The sequence below is a fragment of the Pocillopora verrucosa genome, chromosome 4, assembly GCF_036669915.1.
Source record: "Pocillopora verrucosa isolate sample1 chromosome 4, ASM3666991v2, whole genome shotgun sequence".
Lineage (NCBI taxonomy): Eukaryota > Metazoa > Cnidaria > Anthozoa > Scleractinia > Pocilloporidae > Pocillopora > Pocillopora verrucosa.
The window spans coordinates 29,711,075-29,729,584 of record NC_089315.1 but is presented as its reverse complement, the minus strand read 5'-3'; the positions used below and the strand labels follow the sequence as shown (position 1 = coordinate 29,729,584).

The 18,510-nt window shown below is 35.8% G+C and overlaps 2 protein-coding genes across 3 annotated transcripts; one reads left to right on the top strand and one right to left on the bottom strand.

Annotated features, from left to right (window-relative positions):
* Positions 1–188: 188 nt before the first annotated feature.
* On the bottom strand, positions 189–4,132 carry LOC131779795 (Golgi phosphoprotein 3-like). The gene is made up of 3 exons (XM_059096390.2): positions 3,820–4,132; positions 3,497–3,743; positions 189–2,159 (listed from the first exon to the last, which is right to left on the bottom strand). The coding sequence occupies exons 1-3, from the start codon at positions 4,003–4,005 to the stop codon at positions 1,735–1,737; spliced, it is 858 nt and encodes a 285-aa protein (XP_058952373.1). The 5' UTR covers positions 4,006–4,132; the 3' UTR covers positions 189–1,734.
* A 3,576-nt stretch (positions 4,133–7,708) lies between these two features.
* LOC131779741 (homer protein homolog 2-like) lies at positions 7,709–18,497 on the top strand. 2 transcript variants are annotated; one of them, XM_059096333.2, is made up of 9 exons: positions 7,709–8,072; positions 9,961–10,117; positions 11,694–11,825; positions 12,332–12,550; positions 14,939–15,042; positions 15,253–15,409; positions 16,050–16,169; positions 16,348–16,398; positions 16,946–18,497. In XM_059096333.2, exons 1-9 carry the CDS (start codon positions 7,939–7,941, stop codon positions 17,147–17,149), a joined length of 1,278 nt encoding a protein of 425 aa, XP_058952316.2. In that variant the 5' UTR covers positions 7,709–7,938; the 3' UTR covers positions 17,150–18,497. The 2 variants fall into 2 exon arrangements, with proteins under 2 accessions (XP_058952316.2, XP_058952317.2); XM_059096334.2 differs by lacking the exon at positions 7,709–8,072 and adding an exon at positions 9,732–9,871.
* The last annotated feature ends 13 nt before the right edge of the window (positions 18,498–18,510 follow it).

Genomic DNA, 18,510 nt, shown 5'->3' with positions numbered 1-18,510 from the left:
TCACCTCAATAGTAACATGCATTTGCTCACCAAAACTGCTCCTGCTCTGCATGCCAACCTATTAGAGAAGGAATGCATCTCTTTTCACAGGCTACAAAGTTACATAACTCTTCCCAGAACTGGTGAAGAGAAATCAACATTTACTTTTTCTTCTACTGGATAAATCCACAAGGAATAACCTTTAGAAGTCTGGCAAAGACAAAAAGTCTTTAATTTTTTGCAAGAATTCTACTATAATATTTTTTGTTCTTATCAAGGTTAGTACTTGGCTGACTTAAATCCTAAAACACCAATTCAACAGCTTAATAGTTAGGGACAGCTAACAATACTGTAGTTATTGATTACGGTTAGCTCTTCTCTAACAGATATCAAAATGACTGAAAACTCTTATGGTTTTCCAAAAACTTAGCCAGAACATCAACAGTTTCTCGAAGCATTGATATTTAAGAATGCAAAACGAAAAAGCCATTCTCTGGGTCTTTACATCTGTCAAAAAATCAGTAATGTGAAGGTTTCTATCAAGTTCAAGTCATAATTTCCAGACATAAATATGACAATTCTACAGTGCTCTACCACAATTTCTGTGGCAGAAGAGAGTTTCTGTAGGGGAAGGAGAATTTTTAGAAGGCAATTGCTTTGTACTCTTATGGATCAAACCTCTTCCAGACATATACACTCTATATTTCATAGCTTTCCCTTTAACAAGCCCATCTGAATCTCCTCTCTGTCCTCATATTCTAATAGCAAACTACATACCAGCTATCTTGAATACCTATCACCAACAGGGTAAAACAGAAATGCTGCTACTCTATTGCTTGTTAATGATCTCAGGTATAATAATTACAATGTTCCCTTTAAATTATTCCCCACTGGCTTTGAATGTATACAGGAAGAGCTAAATACGATATTACTCAGCTATTTATTAGGTATTAATTAGTATGAACAATGTATTTTTACAATTAATAGTATTAAAAATAACAATACTTCAATCGTGATTGTTCAGCTTATCTATGAAACATTACACAAAGTCCCTGATGTGTATATTTTTTCTGACAAATATCCAAATTAATCATTTAAAACATCCATGAAGTATGCTAGAAGTTCATAATAAACAGAAACAACACAAGACTAAAAGACACTCAATTCCTTTCTTAAAATCCATTCCTTTGGCCCTTATTACTGTCCTCAACTGTACCTTCAACTACCTTACATGACTAATCCTAGACCAACAAGAAAGTGTTCATTACTTGTGTGTATATAAGCCCTTTGACAGAGGACACAAAGAGAGCAAACAGCTTTTCATGTTTAAGAGTACTCAGCTTTGGGTAAGCAATTATAATGCAACCCAGCTATCCTACACTAATTTTGAAACAATGAATGAATACCTAAATGAAAGAAAAAAAAGAGAATGGCTTGAGCACATTTCCATGTTCTCTGAGTTGCTTACTTCAAGGAGTTATGTCATAGTTTGTGTCCAATCAAAAGTTTATGCTGAGCATGTACAGGAGATTATCTGGTTTCACCATCCTTGTTCATGATCCATTACTCTTCCCACATAGGTATTTTTCTATTTCATCACACTAATATTTTGTGACTTCTCTGATGCTGAAGGCAATATTGTGTGATGGAGATAATAGATTGAAATATCATGGCAGAACTCCTTCAAGCAACAAATGTCTGTGAAAAGTGATTTTATGCACCAGATGAATCCTACCTACATTTACCCACAGTACTTTATTTAATAAATGCAGAAATAACACACCACATGACCTCATTAGCATTTGGTTTCTGTGCTTGTTCTTCTGGTTCAAGATCTAAAAGGTCCTTAACACGTTTCATTGCTAGTTCATAATCGTCATCTGACAATGGAGCAAATGCATTTTCCAGAACATCAGAGGAGTGAGCAAGATAGATAAGCGACAAAGTCCTCTTATCCATTCGATGAGGATCATTCACCCATTTTGATAAAACAGCCTCCTGCACTTTGCGTACTACTCTTTGTTTGGAAACAGAATCTACAAGAGGGTGGGTAGTCATGTCAAACAGGAGGAAATTCTGCTTCTCAGTTGTAAGAACACCTTTTTCCACAAGATTCTTTGCCAGACGTTCACGGACATTTCTCAGTTGATATCTAAGCTTCAGAGGGTTCCAAGTCTCACCTGTCAAAGAAAGAACAGTGGAAGGTCTCAAAGGTATTTCCACAAAAATCTCAATCTAAAACATTTTAGAACTAAAAAACTGCTTCTTGTAAAAATATGTATGACCAAGCCATTTTTTCTCTAAAGTAAGTTTTTCAAACTATTCTTTATAAACGAACAAAATCTATTGTGTGGTACAGAAGCACTCTTTAGCCCAAAATTTATCAAGAGGCTTTGAAAAATGTACCACTGTTTACTTGGCACTTAGCACTGTCTACTGTACAGTTTACATTGTTAAATTGCTACAGCTTTTACTAGTAATATCTAAATACCAATTCTCAGCACTGTCTACTGTACAGTTTGTGTAGCTTTAGCCGTGAAAATTTTGTATTAATGAAACAGTTCACCCTTGCTGATCTTTTTCTTTCTTCTCATAAAGATTATGCTTTGAAGTGTATTGGTGTATTGCCATTGAGCAGAGACATTCTTTTTTTTGTTCACACCTAGGAGTGAGTATAGGAGACTCTCTAGACCCTTAATATCGTTTTATTTCTAGGATAACTATTGTTAGGAAGTTCAAAATTGAACTGGACAACTGCAGCACTTCTGGTTACAAGAAAAAACATTTGAAAAAAGGACAACTTGAAACATAGGGCTTAAGGCGAGATATCTACAAATCTTACACAACTTAGAATTCCACCAAGCATACATTCTTTACCACTACATCGTAGAATAAAAGGGGTACTAATAACACAATTTAAACCATAAAATAAACAAATGGTGGCAACGTTTAACGTGTATGGTACTGTGGTTTCAGACAGAAACAAGCACGCACTAATGTCTTTCTATCGAAAACCTAATTCTGTAGCAGTGGCCAAAGTAGCTACAGTTCTATCCCAAAAGTTAAGGTATCCCATGGATAAATCATATTAGAAAACTTACTCCCGGGTGAATATTTGATTATAAACAGCAATATGCTAAATAGTGACACGTTAAAATATCTCCAGGGCCAACAGATCTCATTACCATATGACCTAAAAGAATTCAGCTTTTTCGGAGAAACCTTCCAGGCTTCTACAGGGTTAAAGAGGCCGTGAATCTCAAAACACAACGCCTGACACACAAACCGTAGATCGTCACGGAAAAAAAAAACAGATAAATTATTTGTCATTGTCATCGCCAGAACACAAACTGAGTTGTTTTACGCGGCTGTGATTATAAAACATACGATAGCTACAGCGTAAGCTCGAAACACAAAGTTAAATGTATTTGAGTTATGGCGAGAAAATCGAACCTCTCTAAGAATATGGCATAAATAATGTGATGGTGTTTCGTTTAATAAACTACAATCGACTTACCACTAAGAAGTTCTATCCAGTTTTGCGCCGTATCAGGCGGATCAGTTTCTTTAATATGTTTCAAGGCCTCGTCCAGCAAAACATCACCCGTTAGATTATCATTCTTGAAAAGAACACGTCTGTTAAGCAAGCTTTTCCGTCGCATTCCCGTTTTCTCGAGTTCAATTCTTCCTCTAAGACCCAGTTCAATCATCATACATCCACGCAAGCCCGAAGAAATACAGTCATTCCAAAACGACGTGTAACCCTAAGTGGAGAAGTGAAACTCTCCGTTAACAAAGACCTAAAAAAATTTACACCAAGAACAGTTTTAAAAAGACTACCTCTTTGTCTTTTAGTCCCAACAGAAGCACTTCTTCCATCAGAGTGAGTCTAGTCTCTTTCCTATCACCAGATTCCCCGTCGCTTTCGTAACCTTCGTTTCCTTCGATGTCAGGGTTATCTTCTGGCATTATTCCGCTCGAAGCTGTACTGCGTTGAACTAACTGCCCTGTTCTTCTGGTTGCCATTTTCAACCGAAAAAGAACTAAAAAAGCAGAGACGACGGCCGGTCACGAGAAAAGTACCATTAACTCCTTTCCTGTTTAGCCAATATGGCCGTGTTGACCAGTTTACAATAGTGATAGATCGAAGTGACCTGTGGGTAATAAGCCACACATTCTACCTTCCCACCCGACCCTGTAGTCGACAGCTTTGATTATAATAAATATTCTGCATTTTTCGAGATTCAAAATATCACTAAGACATCCTACCACTTCATCATGTAATTTCTTCATGAGATAAATTATTCGTTGCTTTACAAACTTATTTAGGCTGCATCGTCTCCAGGTTACTTATCTGTGCATGTGTTTTCTGATACAATTTTTAATTTTGGCAGTTCACACTGACGTAGAGATTTTATTTTTAATTGAAAACATTGCTGCCACATCACTACAAACGGACCCCGGGACCTTAAAGCTGATCAAACAATAATGTACAGATCAAGAGCATGCATATAAAGGCCTTCCATTATCAAAAAAGAAAAGAAAAAAAAAGGCTAATATTATACAAGGTTGATTATTCAGACCTTAACATTCAGATTTATTACAAGCTAATGTTCTATAGATCGTTATATTAGCATAGCTACACTATGTCATTTCTGCATATCTTTTGTGCATCCCTCAGTGGAAATTAAAGAAAGCCAGTTTAGAAATGGCGTGCCAGAAAAACCTGGATGAAACTTCCACCAATTAGGCAAAAAGGAAAATTAGGTCAATTGAAAAATTGAGCAATATTTAAAATGAAGAGCGGAAATAATGTCTTATCAAAAAATGTCAGCAAAAATTAATCGATTAACCAGCGAGATCGGAATACTCAGGAAACAATTCAAATATATTCGGGGAACGGTGCTCTTGATTTAAGATATTCGTGTGGCTCTGCACTGTCGATCTTTATATCAAGAAAATATTTCTTCACTTTTAAAGAAATATATACTTTATTTTAAAACAACAGCTGCCGTAACACCCGAGGGCTTCGTGAACCGTTTAACGTGTGTTAGTATTTTTCTTGAGTAATCACCTAAATTATTCAATTCTTAATTGGACCAGTGTTTGATAACGGCCCTTGAGCCCAGTTATTTTAAAAATTCTAACAAAACAGAAATCAACCCACTTACTCGAGGCAATTCTTCTTAATTTGAGGGAAACTTCAACAAAGGAGAAAGATTCAATGCATGTAAATATAAACAGTTGTATATTTGAGAGTCTTACAGAAGTCGTCTTGATAGGCATGTTGAAAAGATGTGGAATAAGATCAATGAAAGCAATTTACTGCTCTATTTGCCTAGGAAGTTTGCAGTGGAGTAAGTTTTAATTCGGTTGCTTAGGTAATTTTTGCCATTTTTTTTTCTCGTATCTGGGGTCGTTTTCAGTGTTAAAAAAATTTAAATGAACGCGTAACGACTCAAGGTACGAGTGTTTTCAATACGACCACGACATCCGGGAACAATCACGAGATATTGTTCTTGCCACTCAAACATAAAATTCAAATCTCCTCCCCTGTGTAATATCCTCTATATTCTCGTCCCCCAAATTTCGACCATTACAACGCACTTCTTTTTCTTACACATTCTTGAAAAACAAGAAATTTTTTTCTTTCTTTTTATTCTTCCTTTTTCGACGATTTTCGATATTTTTTTTGTGTCAGCCTCTAACTTGGACCCGGAATTATCCACTTTAGTAAGCATTAGTGTACGTGACTAAAAACACAGTTGAAGTGGAACAAGTCCTCTGATTAATTAGGAGAAGACATCAATTATCTTTCTCACGCGATTCTGTGTGTGATCCTGTTATGAAAAATGAGCAGAGTAAAAGGGGTCTAAGGAATGGTCGTGGGGGGAGGGGAAGGGGGATAAGGAGGAGGCCGATGCTATTTTCCCCTACGGTTCGAAGTGCTCTGAGATATATTGCAAAGGGGGCAAGAATATAATTTCCAAGGCGTCTAAGGTATGACTGTGGGGGGAGGGGAGGCGATGCGATTTTTACCTACGGTTCGAACCTCCCCAAAATATATTGCAAAGTGAAGAAGAATATAGTTTCCATTCTCTATATTAAAGGCTTAGAGACATGGTTAAGATATGATGATTCATACGTGATATGATACGCTGAATTATACAACGATGCCTCTTAATTGGTTCTTACCAGGAGCCCGTTACTTTAACTTTGATCTATTGGAGGTCAAACGCATAGATGGCGTCTTTATTAACTACATTTTGTTTTTTTACCTTCTAAAACAAATAGATTCCATGTTTCCGTAACGTAATAGACTACAGATGACGTCTAAATGCAATAAATACATTACTGACACACTTAGCTGCGCCTCGTGTGCCACGTTTCGGTTCTTAACTCAGTTTGACGTCATCTGTGATCTATCACTGAACAGACGCACAGCAACGTGGAATCCATTTTTAAGTGGTGTGAGTGGCCGGCTGATGCCTGTGCGTCCTGTATGCATTTTCGAGCTACCGTTGCATGGTTGCATCAGTAAGTAGCGCCCTGACTCGATTGCAATGAAGAAAGGGCTGGAACAAGGTGCCAACACTATAGCAATCTGTTAGAAATACAGAACTCTGTATCCGTGCTCAAATCAATGCAGAGACGGTTTGAATAGAAATAAGGGTAGAGATGAATAGTTGAATGTTTGAGGTTTGACGGTGTTAAGGTTCATAAGCTACAGTGTTACAATTGCTTTTCTTTCATCTCGATAATTTTTTTTACTCACAATTTCTGGCTCATTTCAGCTTGCCTCTATTTTGCTCTTTTTTCAACTGTTTCTTGGTATCTTGGCTGCTTGAGTCCATGACCGTTTCTACTTGTTCTTCGCTAGACAGTTTCTTGACGGTTTGCCGAAAACTCTGTGAAAATTACTCCGCAGGTCAATATCCATAACTTTTTTTAAACTATCTTTCATAGTTCCTTTTTTTTTAGTGGTCGGCATATTTTCAAGAAGTATCTGCTGTTACCTTCGGAATTACTTCCCAAGACTATTACAGGAAACACCTTGCCACCTGAGTCCATCCTGGAAACCAGCAGACCATTAAGCCGAGTAAATAAATCACACGAAGGATTTGACCCAGACTTTGTAGTCCTTTGACTATGCACGAGAGAGGTCTGAAACGGTTTGGGTCCCTTTAACATTTTCTACTTCAACGGATGTTGATACGGCATTTATTGCACACTGAAAAACTTTAGCAGAAAACTAAAGCAGTTTTTCTCATTTTTTGTGACTAATGTTTTTTATCATGAGCAACAAAACACGGAAGACAAAGTTTCTGCGGGGCTTTTGACCAGCGGGTAGTCGCTTAGGAAATTCCAAAGCCATTACTTAGCTTCCTTTCAGGCTTAGAGAAAAACGAAATTAGAAATAAACAGAATATCATGCCCTGACGCAATAATCTGTAAAAAAGCTTGTTATCTGTATCACTAAACACGTCGGCAGATAAAAGCTTTCGAGCATGCAAACCTGAACTGCTTCGTCTAGGGGTTGTTTTCTGATATTGAAAGAGTTGTTGATAAGTCTTTTTGTGTTATGGTAATTAAACGAATGAATTGCGAAATCTCTTTTATTCATCTAACAAAAGAATTCCAGCAGCTCAATGACCCTTCCGTTTCATGCACTCTTTAACGCACGTCTGAGTTGTTTATATGCTTAACAGAGAGCTAAGTGAGTTATAATGATAGGTATGTCGCTTGACGACGCTTGAAAAATTTGAGAAAAGTTGCCCGAAACTTTTTCAACTCCTCAACAACAGCATTAGCTGACTCAAGCTCACAAGAGTATCATTTACTCTCATTAGAGATTGATTGACAAAAATTTCAGTTTAAGGAAACAAATACAAAAAGACTGTTTGCTTTGAACGCCGTCAATAATCTGAATTACACAAAAAAGCCGGCCAAAACGTCAAAATGTTTAAACAAGTTCGCTCGCGTTTGAGTCTTTCGCACAAGGAGCCGTTGGAAATCGTGTTCGACCCTCCCAGCCAATTCACGGATTTGAATGGGGCAGCCATGGACTTCCAGCACAATCTTCCAAGACCAGAGTAAGAACTAGATAAGTTTTTGTCCTGTTTGGTGGGATTACCCACTAAATTTTGGTATTTTACGACGAGTTCCAGCAGTTTTTGTTTGCTTTTTTGGCACCGGTCAGTTAAATTCACATACTTGCAAACTTGCACCTTTCTATCGACGGTAAAATGTTTCTGTATACATGGTTGAGGTCACGTCTTTACGATTTGTTTTGGTTAAACAGGCTGCTTTATCAGAGAACTGTTATTTTGCTGAACAGAAAAGATTGGGGTTGAGCCAAATTGATTTCCATTTTAAATTGCACACAGACGCTCAACTCAAAGTTTTTCTATTTGTTTAAATTACCAATTTTGCATAATGTTCAGTCATAAAAATGAAGTACTCCATACTTTCTCAACCGCTTGGTTGACTGGCAACACAGCTAGTTTAGCCTTAGAATTGTGCAAGTGTACTGTTTTTGAGTTAGGTTGGGTACTTGCAGTTTCTGCGAACTCCAGTCAAAACTCAAAATAGCTTTGTTTTTAAAATATAGCTTTAAACATGCAGCGGTTGAGATCGCATTACTTAATTCGTAGAGATACCGATCTGAATATTATATTAGATAAGTATAATTGATCCTCAGATAAATACGGATTGATTAGAGAACGATTAAAATGATTATAAATTCAAAAGAATTCCGTACGGATTGCCGCCTTAAAATAAGTTCTCAGCTCTACCATTAATCAGCTCACCTCGATTGATAATTCAAGAATTTTCTTCAATTTTCAGTCGAAGGTACGCTTCAAATTCGAAAAGCACAAGTCTCCTAGTTATAGACTAGCTCAAAAGGAGAAACACTGGTCTTCTGGTCACAGATATTAGCTCAGAGTTTTGTATCTACAACTCGAGTTGAATGACGTAAAATTATTAAGTGTTTTCAGCGCTGGAGGTCACAATAGTAGCGTAAAGATTAAATTATCTCTCTCAGTGCCTTTGCAATATTTGCGTGTTGCCATTAAGGTTGTCAAAAATATCACAGTAGATAAATATACTGTCGAAACCAAAAAAATCTTGGCTACGTTATATAAAACTAAATCGGGAATTTTATCATTTTTAAAAAATCATTTTCTATTCTCGTCTATTTTCAATGGTCATAAGTTTTATCAGTCTGTAAACTTACAGATCATTGTTTTTTTAGACTCTTTATTTCCTTTCTATAGTGTTTTCCTGACAGACATTGATGGAAAATGTTGAAACTAATTCCAATATATATCAACGAGTAATTTCCTTCCCTCGTGTGAATTTCGAGAAAATCATATTTTATGACCAAGAGCTGCCAAAAAAGAGAGGAAAGCACTCATTTTTATTAGGAATAACTCTGTCATTTTTCTCGTGTGAGGCTATTTTTTATCTCTGACTTGTTGTCGGTCTTCTTACAAAGCTTTTGTGTTTTGTTCCTTTGCTTGCACACAATATAAATAATATAAAATTTGGCTGCAAAGTTGGAAAAATAAATATTATCACAGGTTAAATCTTTTGCATTTGTAATAAAAAAAATTTCGCTTTTATGAGAAAAATTAAAAGCAGGGAGTTTAGAAGTTAGTTAAATTTGCATATTTTCTTTTTGATTTTGCTAAGTTGATGTCCTTTTCCTAAAATATTTCGAAACTCCTAAATTTGTAAACATCCGTTAAAGTGGAATCCAAGTTGCTGGCGCGGTTACCTAGACACAGAGTGTGAATAAGATCAGTTGACATGAATATGAAGAACATCTTGCAGTAAACTGAGCTTCGATAGGATATTGCCGCGAGAAAATAGCTTATTTATCCATGGGGTAAACTGGTCTTTTTTTTTACTTCAGAAAGTGGTCATAATTTAAACGGGAGTATATTTTGATTTCGTATCGATGTATTTCCTCTACAGGGAGCAACCGGTATTTTCGACACGGGCCCATGTATTCCAGATTGATCCTGCAACGAAAAAGAGCTGGCTACCGTGTTCCAAGCAGGCGGTAACTGTATCATTTTACTATGATCCTAACCAAGGAACACACCGAATCATTTCTGTTGATGGCGCGAAGGTGAGAAAATAGCGTTTCTCGCGAGATAGGTCGCCTTGTGTTTATCAAGTGAATCTTTATTTATTCGCTATTCTTAGAAACAACTGCGTTGTGATATCTTGTTAATCCCAGTCATTTCTTGTTCTCTAATCATGGACAATTATTGCTGGAGACTGTTTGGTGCGAAGTTTTCACAAAGGAAGTTTCTTTGGTTGAAGTTTTGTTGTATTTTCCTGTTATGAAGGAAGTCAGTTTAGTCGCTTCGAACAATATGGCAACTAGCCAGAACTGAAGTGTCCCACAATTAATTGTCTCCCGACGGAAACTATATATTTTCATAAAAAATACAGAAGTTTTGATTGCTAGACAACAAGCGCTTTGGAGTAGCTTTTTGAAGTTGTAATCTTGTAAATTTAGTGTAATCACTCGACAAGGAAATAAATTTTATGCATTCCTGAAGTGCAGCAAATGTAATGCGTAACAAGAAGCCTTGTCAAAGGCTAGTTTGATTTTTTTTGCCTATTTTGCATGTAGACGTCGTGTGTCTATGAATTAATGCTTGCATAAATTTTTCTCTCATCTCTCCGTTTGAGAAAACAGCGTAATTAAAAATTGGGAGTTAAGGTAATTTATCAACTCATTTGAAGCCTTGATGACGAATGGAACAATAAAATTCGGCATGTAAACATTTTATTACGTTACGGTTTCACGATTTTGAATTGAAAATTTTTAAAAAACGGAAACGAAAAGTTGAGCTCATTGCTTTAAAATTAATTGTGCGTTAGGCTTCATTTTGTTTCCACTAATTTACTTCACAATGGACTTTTTGGTTATTTTTAATGCATGTACGTATTGATGTTACAAGGTACAACGTTCCGTGTGAACTCAAATTTGTAAATTAATGTTTGACGAGGATAACGATGAAGCCAGTTATTTGTAAATTGTCATCGTTTTTGCACTTTTATGATGTTAACAAAATTGAAGTCAAATATGTTTTCAACTATGAATGTGTGAATACTGTATTGATTGAGCTGCTTTTGGTCATTATTGGAAACTGGAAACTGAATCAAACTGTCTCCTTTGAAGTAATGATTTATTTGGTATTTTTTCGTGTGATAGTTGTATGATGAAATTTACTCACATGACACTCCAAATAGCATAACCTGAGGGCTCATTTGAAAATGTTTGTGTGTCATGACAACCTGGCTAGATTTAGTTTCAATGGATATTTTTATACATATCTTCAAGTAAAAACAAACAAGGAGGATTTCCACCTCCTCAACCCATAGGACACAAATACATGATAGGCCCCCCTCCCAAACCTCACAGGTGTTATGATCCTAATTTAAGCACCTTTAACTACCTTATTATATATTTTTCTTCCAAATGCTCAAACTGATGAATTTCTTGAAGAAAGGTTATGTGTCATGTCCTAACCCATCAAAGTCAAATTTTATCAAATGTTCCTTCCTGGTGAGAGAATTCAGGGAGATTTTATAGGAAAGTAGATTTGTATGTGACATAGAGTATCAATATTCTTTTTCAGGTTTACTTTGGTGTGCCAAGATAATAAAAGGTTTTTGTTATTCCTTTTCAGGCAATTATCAACAGTACTGTATTAGCAAACATGACATTTACTAAGACATCACAGAAGTTTGGTCAGTGGTCAGATCCCAGGGCAAACACTGTGTTTGGATTAGGATTTCCATCAGAAGCTGAACTCAACAAGGTTAGGGAAACTAAGTCTGCTTCCCATTTTTTGTTGGCTTTAGATTTCTAAGTAAAAGCCATAGTGTAATTTACGATTATATGTGTTAGAGTTTTCACAACTGCCACTTTGGAAGGTCAACTCAGCATACAATACTGCAGAAGTTCTGAATCTTATTCTGGTTTCTTTTGCAAGAAGTGGCTTGGAATAAAGCTATTACTTCTGTGCAGGATGGTATTTTATTGCAGTCAGTTTTCTTTCTTCTCATCTCTTTTACTCTTGACAACATGCAGTGATTGTAAGGAGAAATTTCTTAGTGATCACTCCTAGGAGTGAAAAGTCCTGTGTTGGAACCATGGGGGTACCAAGTCATTCAACAAACTGAATGAAGTCAGGAATGAAAGTTTAAACTCTGACTATAGATTGCCCAATCCTGCTTTGAAGCAAAGGGCTGTAATACTGTTCATTAAAGCTTTCAGCCGCAGCTCTCATATTAAGTCTTAACTTTTACCTCTTGTAACAATTAGTTTGCAGAGAAGTTTAAAGAAGCTAAGGGTGGCACAAAAACAGTTGTGAGCAACAACAGTGGAAACTCCAATTCTCCTGCAGCACCTGTTAATGCCATTACTACTAATGGCACTTCAAGTGGATCAGTAAATGGAACAACTGAGTCCCCTCACAGTACACCTGGTGCTGGTCACAAATCTCCATCACTAAAAAGTAACTCATCTGCGAGCAGTGGTGAGGTAGGTACAAATATTTTTGTGTTAGAAGAGGCAGCAAAGCAGGATCTTGAACCCATTTCACATCCAAATTTTTGGAACATTCACACATCACATCTACTTTAAATAGCATTTTGTGCACCACAAATTAAAAAAAAAAAAACTTTAAATCTCTGTTTACCCTGCTTTTCTGTAAAATTTATATGTAATGTATTATTTTTAGGCATAATTCGCATTGTTTGTAAACCAATTGCCTCCTTGCTAGGTGGACACTGTAACTTAAAAGTTGCCCTTCAATTTAATCTTTTGGATAATATTTTTATCAGAAAGCTTCTGTTTGTAATATATTTATCAATCTTGCCAAATAGTGATCAGATAATCTGGCAAAAATATGTGGGGTTACAGAAACTTTTAACCAAAGAGAATTCCAAATTCACTCCTTTTCCTTTCGTTAAGTTTGTCATGAACTCATTGCCAAATTTGTATTAAGGGTCCTGAAATTTGATAATAGATAATAAATGAAAACTGATTTAAATGATACTTAAATAATGGAAAAATGAGATTAATTTCTGATCAGCAGTATTTAAATCATCTAGGCTTCTTTTGTGACTTTCAGGTTATGTCTAAAAACACTGGTATGTTAATCTGCTTTAAATTGTATGCTTTCTGTTAGAAGTTGGCCATTGTATGCACAGCTTGAATCAAATTTTGGGCACTAGGATTGAATTGTTTTTGAGTGCTTGAAGAATTGAGAATTCCAGAGTTTTAAAAGGGGATTCCATCATTGTTAAAATTTGAATGTTAATATATTTTAAGATGTAATGATTTATTCAATTTTATGTGTTATTCTGATGTGATCTCTTTGTTTTTTAACCTGGAGGGCTTGTTTGTGCTTTTTAAAAGGTTCTTACCTGTTTTAGATGTTAAAGAACTTTCTTTATCTTGCAAATGCAGGTTGATGGTTGCTTACAAATATAGAATTTTTGAACATTTCTTTTGAGGGAGCTGAATCCTTTTCAATCAGCAATTTACTTTATCATCCAATGAATCAAATATTGGCCAGATTAAAAGTCATGGTTGAATGACTGTTTTCTTAATTAACATCAAAGTGCTAATGAAAACTACTAAACAGAAGATCTGAAAGCTGTTTGCATTTAAGTGTGATTCTTCAAAGCATTTTGACTACTATAACGTTTTATGAATTATTAACCTGTCATTGTTTTGACATATTTTTGTTAGAATAACAACCATATTTTTACAATAAAGTTTACTTACTTGGACTCCAAGCTAATATCAAGTGCAAAACTTTGCTTACCCCCCTCAGTTGTAACAATAAAACCAGTGACTATTTTTACTAAAAAATACAATGTGGCAAATTTTTGCTAATAAATTACTTGAGTCTTTAATATGATTTCACTGCATATGTTTAAAAAAGGTCATGAGAGATTATAATAATTTTAAAAAGACAGATTTAAGCTTATTACTGATTGAGTCATGATTGCTGAGGGTAACACTCCTGTGCTAAACTAAAGTTTTTAAGGGTTTATAACCTGCATGTTAAAACTGTTGGTTTATACACCTTTGTGTATGTTCTGATATCAATATTGTGTAAATAACAGCAGGCCAGTAATTGTTGTCATTTTTGACAGATGACTGGTTATAATAGGTGATTTAACAAAAGGCTTTGTATGGATCCTTTGCAAGACTACTAAAAATAATAAAAAATTTCAGTAGCTATATCATCATGCAAGCCACATATCTTAAATACGGGTTTTTTTTCTGAATCACTTCAACTTACTTAATGCATCTGTTCAATTGAGAAAGAACAAAATGGAAAAGTTTGTGAAAAGAAAAGTATCTTTGCCAGCATCATTGAAGCTGAATATTCCTGTAAAGGTACATTTACAAATTCTAAATTACGTTCCTCACTTTTTAAATACACCGAGCAGGATGCATGACTGTGCAAATTTTGGTTGTTTTCATGAAAGATACATTGAAGCCATTTGAGTGAGGCGTAGTTTGTATAACTGAAAGTTTTTGTCAAAGGATTCCTTTTCTATTCATTTTGATGTGTAGTCAATTTTTGGTTGGAGGTGCATGTCAAAGTGCTTGCTAAATTTTGCCAGAAGTTTACAGAGGTCTAACTTTCTTGGATAGTGGATATGTTACATATTTAGTCGCCTTTTCAAGTTTGTTCTGTTTGTGCCCAGAAATGATCTAAGTACACCATATAAAATAAGTTCTTATGTATACATGTAGCTGTATCTTGCTTCCTGTAAAGTTGAACACAAAACTTTCCCTTGCTAGATATGATAAGTTGTTCATTGTGGCCAGGTAAACTTGTAAGTAATGACAGAGCATTCTTGTCCAGCTGAGTTGATTTAGATGATCTTAAACATTTTTACATTTTAGGATGAATCAAAAGAATCATCTGGGATCAGTCATAAACTGATTGGAAATACCGAATCTCAATTGAAATATGAAAATGATAGATTGAAGATGGCCCTTGCTCAGAGGTAGGTGAAATGAAAGTTGGGTATTTTTCACACACTTAATGCAGTGTAGCATGAAAACTGAACAGTAAAAATTTATAAATTTTGGTCACCATCAAACTTCAAAACTTTGATCAAGTAAAACAAACAACCTTTTTATGCAACACATTTATTGCTCTGATGAAGGAGTCTGGTTGTCTGTGTATGAATCTAACTCCACAAATATTACTGCAGTTCAACCAATGCTAAAAAATGGGAGACAGAGCTGACAACATTGAAGAATAACAATGCAAGGTTAACAGCAGCACTTCAGGAAAGCACAACTAATGTTGAAGAGTGGAAAAAGCAGCTGAATGCCTACAAGGAAGAAAATGGTAAACTCAGGAAAAAGGTGAGCTATTTAAAATATGTTAAGAACATTTTAAGTTTTCATGTTATCAATTTTTTCTGATAAAACTTCATGGGCACAAATATGGTTTGGGCCAGAATCAGAGTCATTTTAGCCTGAGCTGCGAGGTGATCCTGAGAAGAGCCCAAGAAGAGTGTAAACTGCATTACTACTATAATTATCACTTGAGAGGGCTTCAAGGAAATAAGAACTGAAAAAAAATGACAACAAAACAGTCTGAACAATGATGCCCATGCATGCAAGGGGGCTAAAATTAATTTTAGTCAGCCAAAATCTATATTTTAGCCTATAAAATGCTCCACTGACCAGCAAAGTAATAACAATGTCTGTTTTATGTCTCAGGTTTCAGCATCATCTATCTTGGACTTAAATGTACAGTTTAGTCTTAAGTGATTTACCAAGTATCAGAGTTGTTTCTAGTGTTGTTTTTTTATGAAATAGAAAGAAATTTTAATTTAAGTTTTATTATTATTAATTATTAACTAATATAGTGCAGATATCACTATTGAGGTATTTTTATCAGTATATTTTCCATATTCTCACAAGAAAACTTATATAACTTGATGTCTAATAGCTGAGACATTTTTAAGTGCTAGCTCACATGTATTTCCTTTTTTGAAAGGTCCATGAATTAGAATCTTCTGACCAAGTAAGTGAGAAATATAATTCCCTGACACAAGAGAAACTCACCCTGGATGGCCGTGTGATTCAACTTGAGAGCATGGTCAGACAGAAGGACGAGGTGAGAGAAGCAAGACACTGCATGTTGTCAGAATACAGCATGCTGCATGTTTACTCAAGCATGGTTATCCAGATGTAGTACAATGAAGCATGTTCTGTTTCTGTCAAACCTAACCATGAAGTGACCTTTTGCAGTTCAACAAGGCTATTTATACCAATTTTGTTTCTTTACTCTGCAGGAAATCACCTCTCTGAGACAAGCAAATGCAGAACTCACAAACCAGAACCAGGTTGGTTATGAAATCAATGAAATGGACTACTCCCTGGAAGGAATGATGTGTAGCATGTGATGAGCTACTCCCACCTTAATCCTCAATCAGCTCATGGCTCAACCTCCTCACACACTTTTCTTCCATCTGAGACGTTTCATTTTCAATCTTAACTTTAACGCCAGCATGTTTATTCTCCATTCTGTTCTTCATCCTTTTCCAATGGCACTGAAAATTAGAATTTTGTGAGAGATCAAGAGCTTTTCAAGTTTGCGACCATTTCCTAACAATTCTGATGAGCCTTATGTTCAATTTAGTAGTGATAACTTGGAGAGAAATTAGATACTAGTCATCCTTAGGGGTGAAGGTGACCCAAACAGGACTAATTGCAAGCTGAGTGGCAGAGTATCCCAGCTATATGTTCAGTAGCAAGTAGATTTCATTGTTCCACGTGGCAATTGGAAGCTGGGGCAGTTGCACACCAGGAGGCCTCCAAAATTGAATCCTTATATTCCATCTTTGAGTCAAGAGCATTCATTTCTAAATAACTAGTTTTTTTCTCTTTTAGACATTGCAGCTTGATATTGAAAGACTGCAGTTAAAAACAGCAGAGATGAGCTCGCGCTTGAATGAGACAGCTTTGAATGAAACACGTGTAAAAGAGCTAACTGAATTGCAGCAAGAGCTTGCTTACAAAGCTGAGGAGATTAATGCTCTCAGCACACGACTTGCAGCAAGCCTGGAGATGACACCTCCTTTAGCAGAAAGTTGAATTGTAATTGAGTGAATTTCTAGCTTTTTACAGCTTTAGCTTTCAGCTGCTAAACAGCAAAATAATTTATTTATAGAATAATAATAATCAAATGATTAGTAGGTGATCAGCTCTTTAAATTGCTGGAGTGTGGCATATAACTTTAGTTAACCTGGAATTCTCATTTAACAGCTGTACCACACAGTAGTGGTTGATTCCTGTTATACAAGGTTTCATTTTGAAGTAAAATGTTCACTATTGTGTGAGGTTTCAGTAGTTAAGTAATTTCGAAGCTGTTATCTGGAGTATTTAGATGTTATATTCAACACAAAGATTTAAAAGATGCTTCAAAATAGCAGTAGAACCTTTTCTTTTTTGTAATAAATTTTTTTCTTTTTAGGCTAGAGGTAAAAGTTTTTTTTGAATTGAATTGTATTAATGTACAAATCTGTGTATATTGATACTGTAAGTAACAATAGTACATCGCCTAATGGTGACATTTAAACCAGTGTGTGATTTCATTAGGGTCAAATTTTTTACTAAAATGATGACAAGAGAGAACTTGTAAAAAAAAAGTCATCTGAGTACTTCAAATAAAATTCAGTAGTGGGTAACTGATGGAGATACTTAGCTCTACACCATTACCTAAAGTAAACAGTATCAATGAAAATTGCACTGCTTCTTGCCTTTACATGGGTTACTATTACTTAGAATTACAGGGCTAGGGTCCTAGGGGCCAATGGAAAGAAAAACAAAAAGGGTGGATGAGAGAGCCCCCAAAAAACAACTGCTGCAAACTGCAGCAAATGCAGAGTAGTAGAATAAATCTGAAGCTGAGCCTGTTGCCATGAACCTGGCTAACTTGTCATTGAACTAAATCTACTGCTGATAGTAAGGGAAAGGGATCATCATGTTGTCTCTTCCACCTCTGTGGCCATTCATAGTTTTGGAAAGGGAATAGAGGAGGTGATATCAGGAGAAATTGGTTGCAAAATACAAATTTAAAACTAATCAGCCCTCGAATCAAAGCTGTCCATAAGTACAGCAGAATTTTGTGCTTTCAATGACCCAAAGTAACAAAGAGTATTTCTTCTCCCCCATGGATGGGAGGGTAGTCCATCTCAAAATACCCCCCCCCCCTCCCTATTTTCTCAGTATTTGCTTACACTTTGGCAGTAACCGGCATTAATACTCCTGGGTGTAGAGAGAGGCACTGTGAGAATAAAGTATCTTGCTCAAGAAAAGAACACAACGACCCTTCCAATTAGAGTTTCGAACCTGCATTTCTTGATATGAAGTCCTGTGCAAAAGCATTTAGGTGTCTTGGGTCTTCCACAAAATAAAAATTTAAGGGAAGTTTTATTATGTTGCAAGTGGATTGT